The sequence below is a fragment of the Chrysochloris asiatica genome, unplaced genomic scaffold (genome assembly GCF_000296735.1).
Source record: "Chrysochloris asiatica unplaced genomic scaffold, ChrAsi1.0 scaffold00003, whole genome shotgun sequence".
NCBI classification, from domain to species: Eukaryota; Metazoa; Chordata; class Mammalia; order Afrosoricida; family Chrysochloridae; genus Chrysochloris; species Chrysochloris asiatica.
In genome coordinates, this window is record NW_006408521.1 from 19,375,004 (window position 1) to 19,398,291 (window position 23,288).

General features: G+C 40.0%; 1 protein-coding gene across 3 annotated transcripts in view; it reads left to right on the plus strand.

Moving 5' to 3' along the window:
• The window catches only part of LGI1 (leucine-rich, glioma inactivated 1), a 44,779-nt gene that overhangs the window by 16,626 nt on the left and 4,865 nt on the right, over positions 1-23,288 (plus strand). For 2 of the 3 annotated variants that reach the window (XM_006831153.1, XM_006831154.1), the window contains 3 exons: positions 6,589-6,660; positions 6,763-6,834; positions 17,311-17,382. In XM_006831153.1, the coding sequence (XP_006831216.1) occupies positions 6,589-6,660; positions 6,763-6,834; positions 17,311-17,382 (216 nt within the window). The remainder of the gene's footprint in view (positions 1-6,588; positions 6,661-6,762; positions 6,835-17,310; positions 17,383-23,288) is intronic. The other variant, XM_006831155.1, reaches the window with a different exon arrangement.

Consider the following 23,288-nt stretch of genomic DNA (forward strand, 5'->3'; position numbering starts at 1 on the left):
TACTGTTGACCTAGCAATTAGTAGCCCAATACCTAACCTACAGCGCCATCAGGGCGCCTTAATGAAGTGCTTAGAAAACAGCAAAAATGGTCACATGACATGATTTCATGGGAAAGTAATACAAATGATTAAATAAACAGAAAAATTGTTCAAGTTCACTGCCAGTCAAAGAAATACAAATGAAAACTGAATGTATTTTAGTTATCAGATTTTAAAAAGATGGTTATACTAACCGCTGGTGAGAATGTGGTAAGAAGCATTTCCATACGGGTAATTTGATACAAGTTGGCAATAAAGGACTATTGTTGTTAAGTGCCGTTGAGTCAGTTCCAACCCACAGCGACCCTGTATAGGGTTTCCAAGGAGATGGTGGTGAGTTTGAACTACCAACCTTACAGTTCAAACGGCTTTGCAGTCTGGTGCATTAACCCACAGCGCCACCCCAGGACTCCAATAAAGGAACCTAGGGACATAAAAAAAAAAAATCTATAACAATACTTCTACTTTTAGAACTCCATCCTAATGAAATAATAGTTAAATATGTGGGAAATTTTTTATATAAGGATGTTTATGGTAATAATTCAAAATGGTGAAATATTGGAATGAATAGTAAAAAATAGTTAAACCAGGATACATCCATAATACAAAATGTATGCAGCCAGTAACATTATATTATTAAGGAATTTATCATTATGATAAATTGTGATAAAGTAAATAAAGAAAAAGGAGTCAAAATAATAAAGTATCCCAATTTTATACGTATATGTGCTATGGCAGCTAACAAGTGCACACATGCATATGTATATGACCATACACACATATACGTCACACCTGTACATATGTATGCATGGGAATATATTTGGGGTTATGATTATGGTCATTTGTATTTTCTTTAAGCTCTCCTGTGTTTTCCAGATTTTGTACAGTGAGCATATATTATTCATAATCAGAATAATACATCAAAACTGTATTCAAAATTTAAAATTCTTAACTTGAAAAAAAAGATGGTCCAGATGTGGCTTTAAGACTATTTGTATGGATTAATTCTTGAGGGAGAAAATAAGCCCTGTAAGGCATTTATTATTATAAAAGCATTTATTATAATCAGATTTCTTAAGCCCACATTAGCTGAGCAGTGTTGTTACGGCTGTTCCCCAGAATGTAGACATTATGTGACCGAAGCCCTGTAGTGGAGTCCTGGTGTGGCACTGTAGGATAAGCACTGTACTGCAAGGTCCATTTGAACTGCAAGGTTGGCGGTTCAAACCCACCAGTCGCTCTTTGGAAACCCTATAAAGAGTCACTATGAGTTGGAACTAACTGGACAGCATTTAACCACCACAACAATTCCTGTATTGAGAAGTCACCAGGCATTTGAAAAGGACACGGGACCGGGAGACATAGGCCTCATGACACTGAGCAAAGCCTTTAGTATGTGGCTGATCCTCAGTGGCCTCCTCTCCCAAACACTTGTTAGCACCTGCTCTACCACTTTTACAGAATTGTTCCAAAGACCAAATAAGACAATTCAAGTTGTTTTGTAAACTGAGTCTATAAAGTGTAAACTATTTATGGAGACAGTAATCATCATTTAAACAGTGAATTATTACCTGCCTGGCTTTCAGAGTTGATGTAGTTAGTCTACCTAGATTTTCCCTTTTTGCAAAGGAACTCCTTTACAAACTTTACAAAACACTCCTTTGGTTGAAGAGACAAAACAACTTTTCCATGCTGCTCTTCACTCTCACAGTCTTTTCTCTTACTTAATTCATGGGGCTGATGACTAAAGATCATCCATCACAATCTTTGGGGAAGAGGATACAGGTAGATCAAGGCACATGACTAAAATGAGTGGAGAAAGTGCCTGCCTTTCCCCTTCACAAAGAACAGAGAAAGTAGCAGATAACCAGAATGCTCCCAGTGGACTAGGGGCAGAGGACAAATTCTAATATCTCCTTCACACATGTCCACAGGATGAAGATGGACATGTGTATGAAAATAAAATGGGTAGAGCACAGGGTCCCTTTAAAGTTTAGAAGGACTGTAAGACACTGAAGCATATCTGGTCCAATAATAAATCATAATATTAAAATTAAACATACTTAGAGAAGTTCATAAGATAAAAATAATTGGCATTTCACCCTTCTTATTTAAAAATGATCTGTTGTCAAGTGCTGTCAAGTCGGTTCCAACTCATAGTGACCCTGTGCGGCTGGTGAGCTTGAACCGCTGACTTTGTGGTTCAAACCGACCATGCAGTCCAGCACGTTAACCCACAGCTCCACACCAGGGCTCCAAAAATGATCTAGGAGATTTTTTAAGTACACATAGGATATACATTTATAGACTAGGCTGTATAGCTCACTCAGCTATATTTAGAATGTATGTGTAATTTTAGGCATCATATGATGGAATACTTGTCCATAAAAAACTGCAGTTGAATTTAGAATTCAAGAATTATGGTATTCATTATTATCTTAGCCAGAGATTTTCTTAAGCTTCTATAAAAACATTTTATTGTAGTATAATAAACATACAAAACAAAACACTGCACATATCATAAATGCTTAGAAGGAGTACTGGTGACACACAGTTAGGGTCGGCAGTTCAAATTCACCCAGCAGCTCCACAGGAGAAAGACCTGGTGACCTGCTTCCAGAAAGATTACAACTAAGAAAATTCCGTGGGACCATTTTACTCTGTCACATGGGATTACTATGAGTTGGAGCTGATTCAACAATACCCAACAACAACACAACCTTGATGATTTATATTAGAAGGAGCTCTGGTAGCGTAGTGGTTACGAATCGGGCTGCGAACCTTAAGGTCAGCAGTTCGAAACTACCAGCCGCTCCGCGGGAGAAAGATGAGGCTTTCTACTCCCGTAAAGATTTACACCCTTGGAAACCCTGTACAGGGTCGCTATGGGTCGGAACCGACTCGATGGCACTTCACAACAACAACAACAATACTTTAGTAACCAGTAGTACCCAAGTCAAAATGACAAACATTACCATTACTCCAAAAGGCCTCTCTATGTCCCCTTCCAGTTACTGGTCACCTTCCCAGGTACCGACTAACCTGACTCCTACTAACGTAAATTAGTTTACTGGATTTTGTACTTTTTGTAAGTGGAATCCAATCAATGTATTTTTCTATGTTCTGGCTTTTCCCTGTCAACATTAGCTTTGCAAGATTCATCCCTGTTTGTACATGTAGTTGCAGTTACAGCCAGAGTTTTTTTAATTCCTGAAATCTAGTTCAACAAACATAATTCAACCAGGAACTGTGCTAGAGATACAAAAACAAATAAGGCTTAAATACCTGTTGTAAAGAACATTGAATCTAGTATTAATCTAGTAATTACTAGAAGTTAATGCAAAGTGAATTCTTCTTTGCTTAACAAATATTTGTTTACTATGGGACAGGCACTATTATAGGTACTGAACAAGCAAATACAAATTCTACCAGCAGTCCTCTCTGGTTTTGTTTGTTTTCTTTTCCCAGTCATGTGTGGGCAAGTTTTGCTCTGAACTTATCAAAAGAGGAACTAGTGATGGAAATCTATTTCTTCTGACAAGTTGCAGTGTATGATTATGAAGTTATCGTTCTAATTATGGGACAGTTTGCAAACCAGTGAGTCTGGGAGGTATTCTTCTATGCCCATGCCTTATGCTGCCTATGCAGACTGAACCACTTCTCCAGACTAAGCAAGTTCCTGGGTTAGTTTCCCTGGGTAACGCTGAACAATCTTCTTGTCTTCCAGAACCATCAAGTGAGAAGAGAGACAATTGCCAAAGTTGTGCTGAAATCATAAATCTCTGAATCAATTTGTATAACTATGCTACGCTAATATGCATCACTACTCATTAGTACCAAATCCTGGTGTGGCGCTGTAGGATAAGCGCTGAACCATGAGGCTGGTTTGAACCACAAGGTCCAAAGTTCAAACTCACCAGCCACTCTTCAGAAACCTTATATGCTGTGAGTCAGAACCGAGTTGACGGCACTTAACAACAATATTCTTTACTATAAACTTTTCAGACCTTAATGAATTACCTGAGTCTCTGGTAGCGTAGTGGTTATGAATCAGGCTGCGAACCTTAAGGTCAGCAGTTTGAAACTACCAGCTGCTTCATAGGAGAAAGATGAGGCTTTCTACTCCCGTCAAGATTTTTTTTTTTTTTTTTTTATTAAATGTTTTTATTTTGGATTGAGTGAAAGTTTACAGGGCACATCATCAGCTTCACATTCAACTATTCATATAGCTTGTTTCATTACATTGATTATTATCCCCTCCATATATCATCAGTTAACAGTGTTTCTCTCTATCCTCTTTAGCTTTTTTTTTTTGGATGGGGTGGACTTGCCTTTTAGGAATTTACAGTCTCGGCTTTTAGGGAAGGTTTTTACATTTGTCTGTGGATATCCAGGGCTCATGTATGAGATTATTAACAAGCATTACTGAATAATCAGATGATGGACAGTTTGCTATGTCTACTAGGTGGCTAGAGTCTGATCCTTAGAGCCTACGGTTTGGACGGTCAACAACACTTGGGCCCACAGGGGCTTGGCCTCCTGACCGGGTCTGCACGGTCTGCATCAGATTCCCCCTTATTTGTTTGTTTAAGGGACGCTGCCTGTCTTAGGCGGTCAGTGAGAATTCCTCAGTCTTACCCGTCATCGAAACTCATTGCAGCATGGCAATGGCTCCCGTCAAGATATACAGCCTTGGAAACCCTGTACAGGGTCGCTATGGGTCAGAATTGACTCAATGGCATTTAACAACAACAACAAGAAAGCCACAATGGTGGAAGGACAATCCATTAATCTAGAAACGCCTCTTGAACATTCTGGAATAAATAATGGTGCTTTAGGGTTCAATGCCTGGGAAACCTAGACAATTTTAGGACCGTACTCAACTGTGCCTGGAGCTAAAGGGTTAAAAGAGAATTAATCTTACACTACCCCAAGGTTGATAACTTTGTAAGAAATGTAAAAGATCACCTAGTTTTGTTTGTTTAGGTCTTTTCTGGTGGCTTATTGTTTTTGTTAATGTTTATGGAGAATTTTAAGCATATGTAAAAATAAAGATGATAACAAAATGCATGCATGTGTACCCATTTTACAATTTATGAGATTATCAATTCATGCCTTGCTTCTCATCCCTGATGATTTTGAAGCAATCTTAGATGTTAACTAACTTTTCTTAAATTTTCAGAAAGCAAAATCTTCTCGTTTTAATCTCCTGATTTATCAGCTTCAGAGGTGACTTCCTAATATTAAAAACTTTTGAGAGGCTTTGTTGTTGTTAAAGCGCCATAGAATCTGTTCTGACTCATAGTGATCCTATATAGGGTTTCCAAGGTGCAGCTGGTAGGTTTGAACCACTGACCTTAAGGTTAGCAGTGCAATGCTTATCCTATAGTGCCACAGCAGGACTCCCAGTGAGAGGCTAGTGGAAGTTATATTTAATCCCTTAAATTTAAAACTAAAATTCATAGGGTTTAGTGACAGAATATGGAACTTTACTGAAATGGAATCATAGAGCATGTATAAGATGCAAATTCTCAAATTATGTCAAATGTCTAGTCTGGTCCAAGAACCACTATATAGCATTTTAAAAAAATAGTTACAAGTGAAATATGATGTTCCCCCAAGATACTTAAAATGTAGACAGAATATCACTTAAACCCATTCTAAATTTGTCATCAGTACATTTAAGCTATAGTTTCCGCACATTTATAGAAATGAAGTCTATAAATTAATACTCTACAACACACACACACACACACACAGAACCAATGCTTTGTATAGTTTTGCTTCATATCACTTCTTTCAAGCCGCTCATTTAGAAAACTGTCAACTTCTCCTTAGAGTGCAGCAGGGTGCGGAGACTGCTGCTTGATGTACTTTTTCATAAGTTATTTTGAAACCAAGTCTCTGTGGATTTTGAAAATTCATATCAATTTGTTCAAAAGCAAATGTTTTTTCAACTGTTTAGCAATAAAGCAGGCCTAAGACTCCTCCTCAGCCTCATTGTTTCTCATCCCCAGTGATTCTGTTTTCAAAGAGGGGGGTTAGTGGGTGTTCATTGGATACATTCCAAAGGCTTGTCTGCTATGAGATATCACAGCATAACCAGGCAAGGAGATAAAATCCTCTAGATTTCCTAGGTTTGAAACCCCAAAGCACCATTGTCTTGCTCCAGTATGCTTCAGAGTTTTACTCCAGCAAGCAGAAAAGGTTCCAGAAGTGTCTTTGTCATGAAACATTGTCAAAAACATTGACTTGGCTGCTTCCCCTGTCGTGCCTGCTCTAACCATTTCTCAAAATGGTACTCGGGGCATGTGGCAGCTGTGACTGAGAAGAGTGGGACACAAAACATCTCCTCGATGAGCATTTGGTAAGGAGATAATTGGAGGTAAGAAAAAGAAGCGCAGAAATTACCTGTAGAAATGATGCTGTATAAGGCAGACAGCTAAGCATTTTTCCATACATAGCTCACTTGTTTGTCTGAGAGATAAAATTATCAAAGACTGACAATCTAGCAGCTTAACCATTTTCATTGTGTATTTTTCTGGGCAGGTTGTTCACATCGAACTCCTTTGATGTGATCAGTGATGATGCATTTATTGGTCTTCCACATCTAGAGTATTTGTAAGTAAAACACTTCTATTTAATCATAAGGATTCATGACCAGTGCTTGCTGGTTCCTACAGCAGTCTGACAAATATATATATATATTATAACCTATTTCAGATTCATAGAAAACAACAACATCAAATCAATTTCAAGACATACTTTCCGAGGACTAAAGTCTTTACTTCACCTGTAAGTATAAATGTTGCTTTTATTTTTTAAGCTTACTACTAGTAGGCAGAACCATTTGATAACCTCAGAGGTTATCAAATTTATGGATGTTGATGAAAATTTAAGGACTCCAAATAATTTCTCTCCTTGTGTACTTGCTGCCTCCTTCTGTTCATCAGTCATTCTGTGATCAAGAAATTAATGTTACTATTAAGGATCCCTGGTGGCATAGTAGGTCATGCCTTGGTCTGCTAACCACAAGATCAGTAGTTCAAATCCACCCACTGCTCTTCAAGAGAACAATGAGACTTTGTACTCACATAAAGATTTACAACCTCGGAAATCCTATATAACGTCGCTATAAGTCAGAATTGTCTCAATGGCAGTGGGTTTATTAATATTATTAGTATGAACCAGACATACATAATTAAGATAGTCAGCTAAAGCAGGGAAATTGTGTGATATCAATAATTTTTGCTTAATCTACATTAGTCATTACATCTGGCACAGTGGGTTAATGCACCAGACTGTAAAGCTGTTTGAACCGCTAGGTCAGCAGTTCAAGCTCACCAGCTGCTCCTTGAAAACCCTATGCAGGGTCACTATGTGTCGGAACCAACTCAATGACACTTAACAACAGCAACATATATAGCTTAAGGAGTTCTACAATGTACAGGATAGACTTCACAGTGGGCTAGGAGTTGGGCTACTAATTACTAGGTCAGTGGTTCAAGCCCACCAGCCACCCTGTGGCAGAAAGATGAGGCTGTCTGCTCCCATAAAGGTTTATGGTCTTGGTGGTTGTGGTGGTGGTGGTGATGTGCCGTGAAGTCAGTTCTGACTCATAGTGACTCTGCATGGGGTTTCCAAGACCCCATGTAAATCTTTATGGAAACAGAAAGCCTCATCTTTCTCCTAAGGAACAGCTGGTAGTTTCAAACTGCTGACTTTGAGGTTAGCAGCCCAACTCATAACCACGATGCTACCAGAGCTCCTTGGCAACCCTATATTGAATCGAAATCAACTCAACAACAGTGGCTTGGTTTTTATAATAATTTAAGTTTGTATTTGCTGGGTATTTTCTGTATAACCATTGAATCCATGTACATAAAAGCTTAAAATATAACCACAGGCAATGTCTACAAAAGACTTGACCAACTTGTTTATAAAAGAAAATTTAATTGTTCAATGGATTATTTAGAGTTACGTCAGTCGTTCTTAACAGGAGGCAATTTTGCCTCCCAGGGGATATTTGGCAATGTCTAGAGACATTTTTTGAAGTCCTGGTGTGGCTTCATAGGATAAGCACCGGACCACAAGGTTGGCTGTTCAAACTCACCAGCCGTTCCTTGGAAACCGTATACAGGGTCGTTATGAGTCAAAACCTACTCAATGACACTTAGCAACAACAAGAAACATTTTTTGTTTGTCACAACTGGAAATGCAACTGTCATCCAGTAGTACAGCCACAGATGCTCATAAACATCCTACAACTTACAGGATAGTCTTTACAGCAAAGAAATGATCAGCCCAAAATGTGAAATGTCATTGTGCCAAGGTTGAAAAAAACCTGAACTTCATGAACCAGACAACTTGATTCTCCTAGCCTCCTCATCAACTTCCCCCACCCATGCCCCCCACCTACACACATTTACAAAGACACTAAAAGTCCTGCTGTGGCACTGTAGGATAAACACTGGACTGGAAACTGTAAGGTTGGCAGTTCAAATCGACCTGCCACTCCTCAGAAACCCTACACAGTGTCGCTATGCGTTGGAACTAACTGAATGATACTTAAAAATAACAACAAAAGGGTATAGAGGGAAAGGGCCTAGTGTAGGATGGGGTCCTGGTGTGGTGCTGTAGAATCAGCACCGGACTGTGAACCACAAGGTTGGCAGTTCAAACCCACCAGCTGCTCCTTGGAAACCCTATACAAGGTCTCTATGAGTCAGAAATGACTTGATGGCACGTAACAACAACAAGTGTAGGATAGGAGTCCTGGTGTGGTGCTGTAGGATAAACACTGGACCCCAAGTTTAGTTTGAACTGCAAAGTCAGCGGTTTAAATTTACCAGCCCCTCCTTGAAAACCCTATACAGAGTTGCTATGAGCCAGAACTGACTCAATGCCATTTAAAAATAACAATAATGTAGGATAAACACTTTGTGTGGATCATGACAAGCTATGGACAACATTGCGAAGTATGAGTATTCTTGAACACTTAATTGTGCTCATGAGGAATCTGTACATGGACCAAGAAACAATTGTTCGAACAGAACATGGGAACACTGAATGGTTTAAAATTAAGAAAGGTGTGCGACTGGGTTGAATTCTTTCACCATACTTATTCAACCTGTATGCTGATCAAATAATATGAGAAGCTGGATTCTATGAAGAAAAACATGGCATCAGGATTGGAGGAAGACTCATTAACAACCTGCGATATGCAGATGATACAACCTTGCTTGCTGAAAGTGAAGAGGACTTAAAATATTTACTGATGAAGATCAAAGACCACAGCCTTTGGTATGGATTACATCTCAATGTAAAGAAAACAAAAATCCTCACCACTGGACCAATAAACAACATTCTTATCAGTGGAGAAAAGATTGAAGTTGTCAAGGACTTCATTCTTCTTGGATCAACTACCAACACTCATGGAAGCATCAGTTAAGAAATCAAACAACGTATTGCATTAGGCAAATCTGCTGCACAAGACCTTTTAAAACTGTTGAAGAGCAAAGATGTGAGCTTGAGGACTAAGGTGCACCTAACCCAAGCCATGGTGTTTTCAATAATCTCATATGCATGTAAAAGCTGGACAGTGAATAGGGAAGACTGTATAAGAATTGAACCTTTTGAGTTATGGTGTTGGAGAAGAATATTAAAAGTACCATGGGCTGCCAAAAGAACCAACAGATCTGTGTTGAAAGAAGTGCAGCCAGAGTGCTTCTTGGAGGCCAGGATGGCCAAACTTTGTCTCTCATACTTTGGACATGTTGTCAGGAAGGACCAGTCACTGGAGAAGGCTATCATGTTTGGTAAGGTGGAGGTTCAGAGAAAAAGAGGAAGACCTCCAACAAGATGGATTGGCAAAGTGGCAGCATCAATGGGCTCAAGCGTGGTAACAATTGTGAGGTTGGCCCAGGACTGGGCAGTGTTTCATTCTGTAGTACATAGGGTCTCTAAGAGTCAGTGCTGACTTGATGGCACCTATCAACAAGGATAAGCAAGCACTGGACTGCTAACTGCAAGGTTGGCAGCTCAAATCCACCAGTCACTCCATGGGAAAAAGATGAGGCTTTCTGCTCCTGTAGATTTACAGCCTTGGAAGCCCTGCAGGATGACTATGAGTGGGAACCGACTCCGTGGCGGGGGTTTCATTTTTCTGGGTTTACCATTATGATGGCCATTATGCTTTACATGAACTTTTATTTAAATCCTCTCAACAATCCTGCCAAATAGACAAAATAATCAGACTGAGAGAAGATATAGGACCAGTGAACTGATTAATTATGGAATTGTAACAACCTCAACTCAAAAGATGAATTGGAATGGCAAATTAGCCATTCTCAAGTGCCTAATGTGTAAAATATCTACAGCTTGCAAGGCTTCTGTATAGAGTCATTATAACACACACAGCTTGTGCGATGCTATGATTCATACCAATGATACAAGGCACTGCAGAAATGACCGTGCACAGAATGAATGGTATGCCACTTTTTCACAGAGTCAAGTGATGCCAAACTTCATTTTTTCAGCCAGAAAAATAAATAAAAGAGACACTTATATAGGAGGACAAATGGAATCTTATGACCTTAACTTGAAATGCGCTTATTGCTGGGTACCATCAAGTTGGTCCATCTCATACAGACCCTATGCTCATAAATCCCATTCAACAGAACCTCTGTCCAGTTCTCAGCATTGTGGGTAAGAACTGGACTGCTTGTGGAAGAAGGTCTGACCCAGTGTCTTTCCTAGGAAGCTGCGATCTAAAAGCTTGCCATGCATGGTCTTTAATTCATTACGGTGAATCTCTTCTCCAGCCTAAAGGCAAAAAAGAGAGAAGGGAGACCGAAAGATATTGAGAGGGAAGGAGAGAAGATTGAAGGAAGGGAGGAAAAAGGAAAGGAAACCAGGAGGGAGATGGGGAAGGGGAGAGGAAGAGAGGAGAGAGGAAAGAAGTAAAGACATTTGCACAACACTTTAGTGAAGAGCATCACCAATATTTGTCGAGTTGCTGTTAAGTGCTGTCAAGTTGGTTCCAACTCATAGCGACCCTGTGTAGGGTTTCCGAGCAGTGGCTGGTGAATTTGAACCACTGACCTTGCAGTCCAAACCGACTTTGCGGTCCAGCGCATTGTCCCACAGCACCACAACATGGTTCCATGTTGAGTGGAGCCTATTATGTCTACAAATTAAAAGGGAATTTAAATTTTGGTTATAATGAGGCCCCTTTGTTAGAGACTTATCACAGCGTGTGTTTACCATCTAGAAATGTTAATTACCATTAATAAATGGGAACACAGAAGTTCACCCTGAATTTAAGCGCTCCCCAGTTAGTAAACAAGGAGTTTCCACCAGGTCTTTGATGAGAATCTAGTGCCCTTTCTACTAGTTAACTGTTGCAAGACCAGAAAGATTTTATTGGGCTGGCTGGGAGAATGATTTGAGGAGCAGATACTGCCAAAGGGAAAAAGAGAAAAAGGAGAAAAACCTGACTCTCACTTGTAGTCCCATCGATGGCATCAGACATACACTTTTAGTTCCAACCCAGGGTTCTCACTCTGGTCTAGCATTAAAGATGCTCATAGGACCTATATAAGTTCAGTTAGTGCCAAAAGTAGCAATGAGCTTTTCTCATCTTCTTATAGTTCTACCTTAGTAGCCTGACCTTCTAAATATCCCCTCTCTGCAAAGTCATCCCTCAGAAAAGAGAGCATTCCTTACATTTAATTTCTCACAAAGCCTGTATGCTGAAAAAAAAAAAAAAAAGAGTAATGTTAAAAGGTTAAGAGGTGATCTTTGGCACAAGACTGCCTGGGTTCAAAGCTTAAGTTTGCCCCTTAATAGCTGTGGAATCTTGGGTAGGTCACTTAACCTCACTGTGCCTCAGATTTCTCATCTGTGAAATGGGAATGATAATAATAGTCCTTAGCCACAACCTGAGACAGAAGAACTAGATGGTGCCTGGCCAGCGTTACCAACTGCTCTGAAAGGAGTAACACTAGAAGGCCCTGCATAGGATGGCAGGAAAATGTGGAATAAAACTCAAAATCATTTAAAAAAACAAACAAACAGACCAGGCTTACCGGTCAGACAGAGACTGGTACAAGCCCCAAGACTATGACCCTTAGTCACCCTTGAGGTCTGGAAGTGAACTCAACCCCAGGACTCAATTCTTAGTCAAACAATAGAGGGGCCTTTAAGGGGATCAAGAACACTAGGGAGGGACACACACCTTAGAATAATCAACCCCTTGTGGTCAGGAGGGCAGCATTTACTCCAAGTTCAGAAGGGTTCAAAAGAAGGAGGAATGGAAACAGGAAACAGAGAGAAGTGGAATTAGTAATGTAACATTGTGGGGATTACAATCAATGAGAAAAAACAAAATATGTATGAATTGGTGAATGGAAAACTGGTTTGTTCTGAAAACCTCCAACCAATTCACAATAAAAAGTTTTAAAAAATTAGTACCTAGCTCCCAAGGTAGTTATAAGGTTAAGTGAGTTGATACACGCAAAATGCTTAAAACAAAGACTGGTCTGTAGTAAGCAGAACCCATGGTAAAATTCTATTGTCTTTTAATTCCATGTTTCTTCAAATTTTTTGAAGCCCTCTCATATAGAAATAAAGTAAAACCCACCACTTAACCCCTGCTGGCCTTGGATCAGGACTCCTGTTGCCATAGTATATTTATCTGCTTTAAACACTTCATTTGAGATTAAAGTAATTACACTGAGAGCCCCCATGCTCAGTGAGACACAAAGCCAAGCTGAGAGTCTGCATTGCAGGGATTCTGGGAGCACCCCAGATGGTTGTGGGCGATGCTTTCTTAGCAGCAGAGCCCAGTGGAACTGAAACAAACGTGCTGTCTGAGCTAGTCTGGTCTGCATTAGAGTGAAGACTTGCCCATAGTTTCCTAGTCACAATTAGAGGTTTTCTCAGGTAAACCATGAAAACACCAAAGTGATAGGAATGGTCATCATTTCTACTGGAAAGAATGACCATCTTTTTTTTTGAAAGCTTAATCAAACAGCCAGTTGCAAAGTAATTAGATGTTCTGTTGAGTGGATAATATGCCAGATATATTAAAGAAATTCATAGGGTACACTCTGAATTAGGACTTAGAGAATGCCACTTAGTTGAAAGCACATTTAAAGAACCTTCAAATGTTTGGAAGTGTTACCACTGGGAAGCTGAGGAGAAGGAGGAGCCCTTGTGAACAGTAGTCGCACATGATGTGGTGGTAGGTTGACCGTGGTTGTTCACAGGGCTGTGGGTTTCTCCCTAACTCAGTGTCTTAACACAAGGGGGCTAAGAGACACTTGTTCTGCTCTTTATTGTTTAGACTCGAGTTCCTCCTCATTCACTTGTTAATCACTCTGCCCAACTTGCTCTAATCATTCATTCAAAAGCATTTATTGAGAGCTTGCTGTGTGTCAGGTACTAAGCTAACCTGAATAACCCTCTACCATCAAGTTGAACCAAACTCATAGCGATCCTATATAGGGTTTCCAAGACTGTAAATCTTTACAGAAGCACATAGTCTCCCCTTCCTCCCACAGAGCAGCTGATGGGCTTGAAGCATTGACCTTGCAGTTAGCAGCCCAATGTTTAACCCCCTCCACCACCAGGGCTCCTTTCTGCTGTATGGTGGGAATGCAGGAGAAAGAAAGGCATCCCTCTGGTACTCACAGAAGAACCATCCTAGAGAAAAAACAACATTGACTGAAAATTTTCTCAAACCTCTCACTGCCCTACCCTCTTCCCAACCAGTTCCACCAAATATTCTGGTGTGACATTGTAGGACCAGTTCAAATTCAATAGCTGCTCCTTGAAAACCCTATACAGGGTCACTATGAGTCAGAACCAACTCAACTTAACAGCAACAAATCTACTCCTTAGCAAAACCTGTTCTTAAACTCTTAACTTGAAGTTATGGCTGAAAGTATTGTTAATTTGATTTTTATTAAAGAGAAAGCCATAGGCCACTCATAGTAAAGATGTGATTGAAGAGCTAGAACAGAACTGGAATCATTCTGACCAAGTGATCAGTCACTTGATAGAAAAGGAAACAACCAAACCCTAGGCCCAGACACCCCATTCCCGGCTCAGGCCAGGTCCACGCACTCTGTTGCAGAGTTCAGAAAGCCCAGTCACTAGTTTGACAGCCTGACTTTTCTAAAACCACACCACAAAGGAAATCCTTTTCCTGACTACTCTGGCTTCTGCCTATGACTCCTTGGTTCTCTTTCCCTCATCTTATGACTTCACATCCCTCCTAATTCTTTTATTTATTTCTGAAAACACTCATATTTAATTTTTAAGTGGACTACTGATTTGACCTTCCCCTTGCTAGGACATCCCAGCTATCAGACTTTTGAAGCACTGACTCTTTCATACCCTTATTCTAAAGAAAGAAGAAAGATTCGAGACAGCTTGGAGACCTGCAGCATGGTCTCTGAAGTCATTAGATTTCTTCACTCATGTAGAAAGCTGGGTCATTCACTGATTTCTGGGGGAAGGATGTCCACCGGAAGTAGTTAACATGAAAACTTTAGACACTTTGTTCTAGTAGATAAATTGAGACACATAACACAGGAATTACTCTAGAGTAAAGGAAGATGCCAGTGAGTCCCTTCATCAGTACACTAGTCAGTAAGCTGAATTAGGGAGGCATTCTTTTAAATATTCCTTTTGTTGTTGTTGTTGTTAAGTGCCGTTGAGTCGGTTCCAACACATAGCGACCCTGTATAGGATTTCCAAGGAGTGACTGGTGAGCTTGAACCACTGACCTTGTAGTTCAAACGGCTTTGCAGTCTGACGCATTAGCCCACAGCGCCACATTCTTTAGCAGCATTTTATTAAAGCTATTGTATGTGAATTGTCGTAACAGTTCTTTGTCTGGTCATTTTCCTAAATGTGGCTGCTTGAACAACATACACACAGAAGTACTTCTCTTCCTCCTCCTCACAGTACAAGGGACAGGTACTGTCCTGAATTACCTCCTGAACTCCTTCTAACAGTCCCCAACCTCACTTAGGAATGAAAAACTGGGTCTCAGAAAAGACACATAACTAAAGTTACACAGCCAGTAAACAGCAGAGTCAGAGTTCAAATCCAGCTCAGAATGACTACAAAGCCTTGCTCTTTGTCACAAAACAGAATGTCACTGGGACTGGAACATTCTCTTCCAGTTCTCATTCTTTCCTTCCAAGGTTTATTGAAAAGCTTTGCTAATTGAGTAGTAAATTCTAAAACTCAGAAAAACAGATAATACATTTAAAAATAGGACTTAAAAATCTTGAATTTGTACTTGAAAAATCTCATATTTAATTAAAGGAAGTAGAGGAGGGAAGACTTGTGAGAATGTTTTAAAGGAAATTTGATAGAATTTTAAAGGTCTTTGGAGGACAACAGCATCAACTCTTGTTTTTCTTTTTATTTCTATTGTGAAATCACCCTTACAGGAAAATATGTAACATGTATAAGCACAGTGTACCTTCAAAATAGAAGACAGTCAGTCTAGTCCCTGGTGCCCTCCCCAGACCACACAATATCAGCACTTTATTCTGTCTACATTTCCTGTAATATGCATACATTCCCTTTTTCTTGATAATGATCAGGACTATTTTGTACTTGTGGTGTAGTGCTGTAGGATAAGCACTCAACTGCAAGGTCGGTTTGAACTGTAAGGTCGGTGATTCAAACTCACCAGCCGCTCCTTGGAAACCTTTACACAGGGTCACTATGAGTCAGAACCAACTCAGTGGCACTTAACATCCTTGATTAGAATCATTTCTGTGATTTGTGCAAGAACCAATAGAAAATAAAGAGTAAAAATAATATAATAGGGAAAGAACTAAAAGATGGCAAAAAGAGATGTTTAAAGAGGATGAATTGTTGTTGTTGTTAGGTGCCATCGAGTCGGAACCAACCCATAGCAACCTTATGCACAGCAGAACGAAACACTGCCTGATCCTGGGCCAACCTCACTACTGTTGCCACACTTGAGTCCATCAATGCTGCCATTTGGCCAATCCATCTCGTTGAGGGTCTTCCTCTTTTTCTCTGACCCTCCATCTTATCAAACATGATATCCTTCTCCAGTGACTGGTCCCTCCTGACAATATATCTGAAGTATGAGAGACGAAGTTTGGCCATCTTGGCCTCCAAGGAGCACTCTGGCTACACTTCTTCCAAAACGGATCTGTTGGTTCTTTTGGCAGCCCATGTCACTTTCAATATTCTCCTCCAACACCATAACTCAAAAGGTTCAATTCTTATACAGTCTTCCTTATTCACTGTCCAGCTTTCGCATGCATATGAGTTTATTGAAAATACCATGGCGTGGGTCAGGTGCACCTTAGTTCTCAAGCTGACATCTTTGGAATAGGTGGGTATTTATGAGGAAGCTGTTTTTCTGAGGTGGAATTGTTGTTGTTGTTTAGTGCCGTCGAGTCACTTCTGACTCATAGCACTCATGTATAGGGTTTCCCAGGAGCGGCTCGTGAGTTTGAACCGCCGACCTTGCGGTTTGAACCGACCTTGCGGTCCTTATCCTACAGTGCCACACCAGGTAGAATGAATGGAGCTAAAAGGGAAAATACAGAAAGGGAAGGGCATGTACTTTGGAAAGAAGAAAAGATGTGCTGGTGATGATGTAGATTCGACAGGACTGGAAGCGCTAGAGCTATCGGAACTATCAGCTGGAGAGCTGAGCTGCTCTCTGGAGCAAGTGGGGAAGAGGAAAGATGGAAAAGGTGCAGCACAAGAGAGGAGAGAGGCATTTGTAGATGCATGCCGTCAGCAGTCTAGACTGATGTCTGAGCGTGTGAATCTCATATTCTGTTCTAAACAAGAAGAACAATATCCAGGCATTGGTTTTATTGATGTTAATTTACCGTGATACATTGTCGCTAAATACCATGGAGTCGGTTCCGATTCACAGCAACCCTGTACGATGTTTCCGAGGAGCAGCTGGTGGGTTTGAACTGCCAACCTTGTGGTTAGCAATCCAGTGCTTATCCTACAGCACTATACCAGGGCTCCTCAAGAATACCTTAGATTTGTTTAATTTAATATCTCACTGATTTCCTTAGAAGGAAAAAAATGCTAGGTAATTTAGTGTCGGAATAAAGTGGGGGGGAGGGGAAGGAGGAAAGAGCAATGGGGACTTGTGGCCAGCCTCTATCAGGAGATGCATTTGTTTACTTTTTGACTACAGTTTACATCACTGTCTATCTTTGTTTTTGTTTTTGTTTTTTCCAGGAGCCTTGCAAACAACAATCTCCAGACACTCCCAAAAGATATTTTCAAAGGCCTGGATTCCTTAACAAATGTGTAAGCGGAATTAAGAAGTCATTAATTCATTACTTAATGTGCTATAATTTACAAGGGGACCTGGTATTGACTATTCAGATTTTGCATTGGCTTGTGGTAATCGAGTAGACTTTGGGGGCTTTTGGAGTCCTGGCGTGGTACTGCAAGAAAGTGGACTGGACTGCAAGCTTGGTTAGAACCAAAAAGTCAGCGGTTCACACTCACCAACAGCTACTCGGAAACCCTATACAGGATCGCTATGAGTCAGAACTGACTCCACAACACTTAACAACAATGATATTTACCATTGAAAATTCTGAATACATAGTCTTCAGGCATTCCTTTGACAAAGTGTGTGTCTGTGTGGGAGGGAAGGAGAGGGTGTAAAAGGTGGCCTAGAGAGACATTTCAAGACCCTTTTTTCTCATGTTGTTGTTTAGTATTGTTGAGTCGATTCTGACTCATTACGACCCTGCATAGGGTTTCTGAGACTGTAAATCTTTATAGGAGCAGAAAGCCTCATCTTTCTCCGGAGGAACCTCTGGTAGTTTCAAACTGATGACTTTTGAGATTAGCAGCCCAATTACCATTAACCATTACCAATAACCATTACCCTACCAAAGCAGGAAATGGGAAAACATAAAGAAGTCTGGGAAACGTGGACAGAAAAGATGAAAGGTTACACCCATGGGTTGGTCAGTCAAAGGAGAAATGGAGCAGGAAGTGGGGCAAGGGAGGAAATTTGGCCTTTTTTTTCCTCATTAGAATGAACAACTCCTTAATCCTTAGGAATTTGGCTTAAGCCCGGGAAGGGAATGAACTTGATTACTTTTGACCCTTTTTCAAACAAAAAGAGCTTTCAGATTTTGGCTTTTAAGCCTAAGAATGAAAGATCTTTGCAAGGAATTTGTATATTTTGCTATAAGCAAGGCAAGTAAATATGCTTAAAGCTATTCCCCTTCATTAAGTACCTTCCAGAACACCAGAGGGTCTTTACACATCATAAAGTAGAAATACAGGAACAAATAAAAAGATATATAAAAAGAAAAGATTTCTTATTATTCCTGTACTTTGCTATAGAATAGAAACTCAAAACAATGTTTCTTTAATAGCGACAACAAAACAATCTGAGTCCAGTAATTTCTCCTAAACTCAGCATCTAATATCGCTAAGCTAATGAAAAACTTTCTTTGTTCCTTGCAAGATTTCTCCCACTCCCTCCCCCACCCCCTTCAGACTAATTCTTAAATGATGGTTTCTTTCTAAGAGAATGCCAGGATCAGGCACTTTCAAGAGAGTCCTGGGCACACCATAGTAATCTGCTCTGAGTTACAATCGCCCAGAAAGGTTGGCACTCATTATTCTGGGCCAGAGTATTCTTGGGAGATGAGGTCAGTCCTGGGAATGTTCTGGAAGTCAGATGAGACTCCATGGCAGACTTGGGAAGACAGCTTATTGGGGACCTTCTGAGCGTATCCTTGTGTTAGCTTGTATGTACTCTACACTAGGGGAAAAAAACACTTGAAATTGACCCAGCCTCCCCAGCGAATCCCAAAATGGTTTTGGCCTCTTAGGACTATTCCAATATGCCCAAATCAAAAATTATCTTAGAAGTACAAGAACCAAACCAACTTGCCTTTAGGTGGGTTTTGTATTGTTTTGTTTTCTTTATTGTATACATCCCCTAATTTTTTGTAAATGCTTGGACATTTAACAACTTATTTACATGTCATATGAACTGTTTTGTTGTTGTTAAGTGCCTTCAAGTCAGTTCCAAATCATTGTGACCCTACACAGGGTTTCCAAGGCTGCAAATCTTAGCAGGAGCATAAAGTCTCATCTTTCTTCCTCTGAGCAGAGGGTAGATTCGAACCACGAACTTTGTGTTTAGCAGTCCAATGTTGATCCTGCAAAGCAACTCTTATGAAGAGTTGTTGTTGTTGTTGTTGTTAAGTACTGTGGAGTCGGTTCTGACTCAATAGTGACCCTGTACAGGGTTTCCGAGGCTGCAAATCTTTACAGGAGCAGAAAGCCTCATCTTTCTCCCGCGGAACAGCTGGTAGTTTCGAACTGCCGACCTTGAGGTTAGCAGCCCGATTCGTAACCACTACGCTATGAAGAGTACACAGTATTTATTTTATGAAGAGTTGTTGCTATTGTTAAGTGCCATACAGTCAGTTCCAACTCATAGCCACCTCGTATAGGGCTCCTAAGGAGTGACTGGTGGGTTTGAATCACTGACTTTTTAGTTAGCAGTACAGTACTTATCCTACAGTGCCACAACATGACTCCCATATGAAGAGTAGGCAGTATTTATCTTAAGGAATTCTGTGTAACCAAGGAAGATTTTAAGATGGAGACAGAATTCCTGAACATTAAGCAATGCAAATAAACAGAATTTGGTGAGTTGAGGTCATATATGGAAATGTAAACTATCCATGTCTATAGTTTATTACAGGCATTTGTTATTATATGTCTGAGTTAACTCTCCTGTCACTCACTCATTTCTTATTAACTTAAATTTGTAGCCCATGCAATAGGATTGGGATTAATTATGCCTGTGAGAAAGACGAAAAGCAAATAGCTCACTTACTCCATTTAATTAAATACAGTCCATCCCTTGGTGGTATAGTGGGTTAAGCATTGGGCTGCTAACCTAAAGGGCCGTTCAAACCCACCAGCCAGCCTGCAGGAGAAAGATAAGGCTGCCTGCTCCTATGAAAATTTAGTCTTGGAAATCCTACATAAGATTTATGGTCTTGGAAATCCTATAGAGGGTTGCCATGAGGGTTGCCATGAGTTGGAATGAACTTGATGGCAGTGGGTTGGGTTTGGATTTAGACCTGTTCTGCCTCCCACAGTAGCCACTGGACACATATGGCTACCGAGCACTTGGAATGTGAATGGTGCAATTGAGGAACTGAGTTTTACATTTTAGTTCTTTTTTTAAAAAATTCCAATTAAAACACTGATTCTCAGTTCCACTACTGGAAAACTTTTAAGGAAATTTGGAACAAGTTGAGTGTGTGAATCCATTTTTTTTCAGCTATAAATTTTATCGAATCTAATTATAGATTAAGTATTTCTGGTGAAAATTTAGCATCCAAATTTTAGATACACTATAAGTGTAAAATAAACACTAGATTTCAAAGACTTAGTATTTGATCAAAGCAGATAAATATCTGAATTTTAATTGATTACATATTGAAATGACTATACTTCTTAAGAACCGAATAAGACATACTATTATAAAATTAATTTCACCTGTATATTTTTTATTTTTAAAAGTTTATATAGAAAATTTTTAATTGATATAGAAAAATATAAATTGTATTTGTGCCTTACATTAGATTTCTACTGGACAGTTCAGCTCCAGACTGAGCCATCTTTGAATTATAAAGGGAGTCAGATAATAACGCGGCATTGGCTGGGTAGCCCTCAAGATTACAATCCCACTCCCAGATATATACCCTGGGGGCAGTGGTGGTGTGCCACCGACTCATAAGGAAACTATAGTGGGCTTCCAAGGCTGTGCATCTTTATGGCAGCAGAAAGTCTCATCTCTTTCCTATGGAGTGACTGGGAGATTTGAAGTACTAACCTTACAGCTAGCAGCTCAGTTCGTAACCCACTAAACTACCTAGGGCTCCTTAGATAACCTAGATCTCTAAGAAGAGGCATTGCCAGACATAGGGAAACAGCCTAAGTGTCCTTCAGCATATGAATGAATAAATAAAATATGGTCATACATACAATGGAATACTGTACAACCATAAAAAACAACGATGAGTCAGTGTGCTATATTATAACATAGATAGATCTGGAGGAAATAATTGTGAAGTGGTGGGTGTGGTAAGGTCAGTACTATCCGAACCCATCTAGCTTCCTGGAGTCATAAGGAGAATCAAGATCTTTATGAGGTAGTCAGACATACCTCCACTCTTCACCAGCTAATTCCTCTAACAGCACTCTCTATTTCTCTTTCGGGTTCATAAATTCACTGCAATGACCGCATTGAATGCACACACCATACTTACAGTTAAGTGGCTTATTAAGAAACAGGGTACAACTCAGAATTAGGATCAGGAAACATCTAAGCAGAGTCTCATTTGTTCAGTGCCAAACATTTCTCTTAGCAACTCTCAACCATAGAGGCCTTTCTTGGCCCCTAAGGGCAGGCTCCTCTTGGCCTCTGAGGCAGGCTCCTTCTCTAGGCCTTGTCTGTCACCACTGGCTCCGCCTCTGCTCTTTCTGTCTTTAGGGTTTCAACCCTTGATCTGTGTTACAGCTCTTTTAGGAGATTCCTTGACACCTCTCTGCCTCTTTTCTTTCTTTCTGCTGCTTGTATACCTATTTCTTTCTGCATGCTCAACGTCTGTGGAACTGACTGCATATGAGAGGGCTTCAAAAAGTTTGCAGAAAAATGGAATTGAAATATAATAGAATTTTTCCAATTATATATACAAGGGGGCTTCAAAACGGTCATGGAAAAATGGAATTAAAAGATAAGAGTATTTTCATAATAAACAGACACACACAACTCCTTGTCTATTTTGACTCCTCCCAACAGAGTCACAAACTTACCAATGCACTCTTGGTGGGCTATAGACACTTCATTTGCATAGTAAGTATGACTTTCACTCACCTCATTTGAATAATCTATTAATCAATCCCTGCGAGATGCATACCAACAACCAGGCAAGCTGCAGCCCAGAACAAGACAAAATGTGAAAATACCAAACTGTTCAGCTTGCCTAGTAAATGCCAACAAACCTAGGCAAAAGTAACAAACCCTCTGGGATAGAAAACTTGGACAAATGTAATTCCTCTGGATTTAGGGGGAAAAAATCTTTCAAACTGTTTTTCCAAGAAAGTAGGGGGAAAGGAAATCACTTCATAATAATTCTAAGTGAAGTAAGTCAATCACATTTTATTTAATTTTTTAAAGTTCCAATTAAAACACTAATTATATTGTGTAATCCCACTTTATAAGAAGATAATAATAGATATATATACAGAGACCAATGCTCATTAGGAGCTCTGGTAGCGTCGTGGTTATGAATCGGGCTGCTAACCTCAAGGTCAGCAGTTCGAAACTGCCAGGCGGTTCCGCAGTAGAAAGATGAGGCTTTCTGCTCCCATAAAGATTTACAGCCTCAGAAACCTTATACAGGGACACTATGGGTTGGAACCGACTCCACGGCACATAACAACAACAACATTGGTGGCTTCCAGGGCTGGGGGATGGGCAGATCACTCTTTAGATTGTAGGCACTTGTTGGTTTTGATGATGGGATGGTAGCAGCAAATGTGCATGTAATGAGCACAGCTTGACCAGAGTAAACAATGCCACTAAGAAGCACATAGAAGTAAGAATGTTTGTGCTAAAGAATATAACATGTATAATAATATTACAGCAGTGCCAACAACAACCAAAACCGAAGTGTATGGTCACATATGTACGTGTATAGCCATATATATATATATATATACAGGTAGGTATAGATATGTGTGCATAGAGAGAAATATCTCTATGTATGTGTACCTACAGATAAGTGTATGCACACATATATATTTATAGATGTCACACTGACAAATACTTCTCAGACACAACCAAACACCTTTCAACACTGGTTTTTCTGGGTTTGAAAACTTGTTGTTGTTGTTGTTAAGTGTCAGTACCAACGCATAGCAACCCGGTCTAAGGTTGCCTAGACTGTAAATCTTTGTGGGGGCAGAAAGCCTCTCTCCCATGGAGTGGCTGGTGGACTCTAAATGCCAACCTTGTGGTTTTCAGTCCAGTGATTATCCTACAGAGCACCTGCGCTCCCTTTAATAATGTAAGATCTTAGTATTATGGGATAATTCAGTAAATTGGCACAATATAGTTCACAAAATTCATGTTCTGCATCCTAATGTGGTGAATA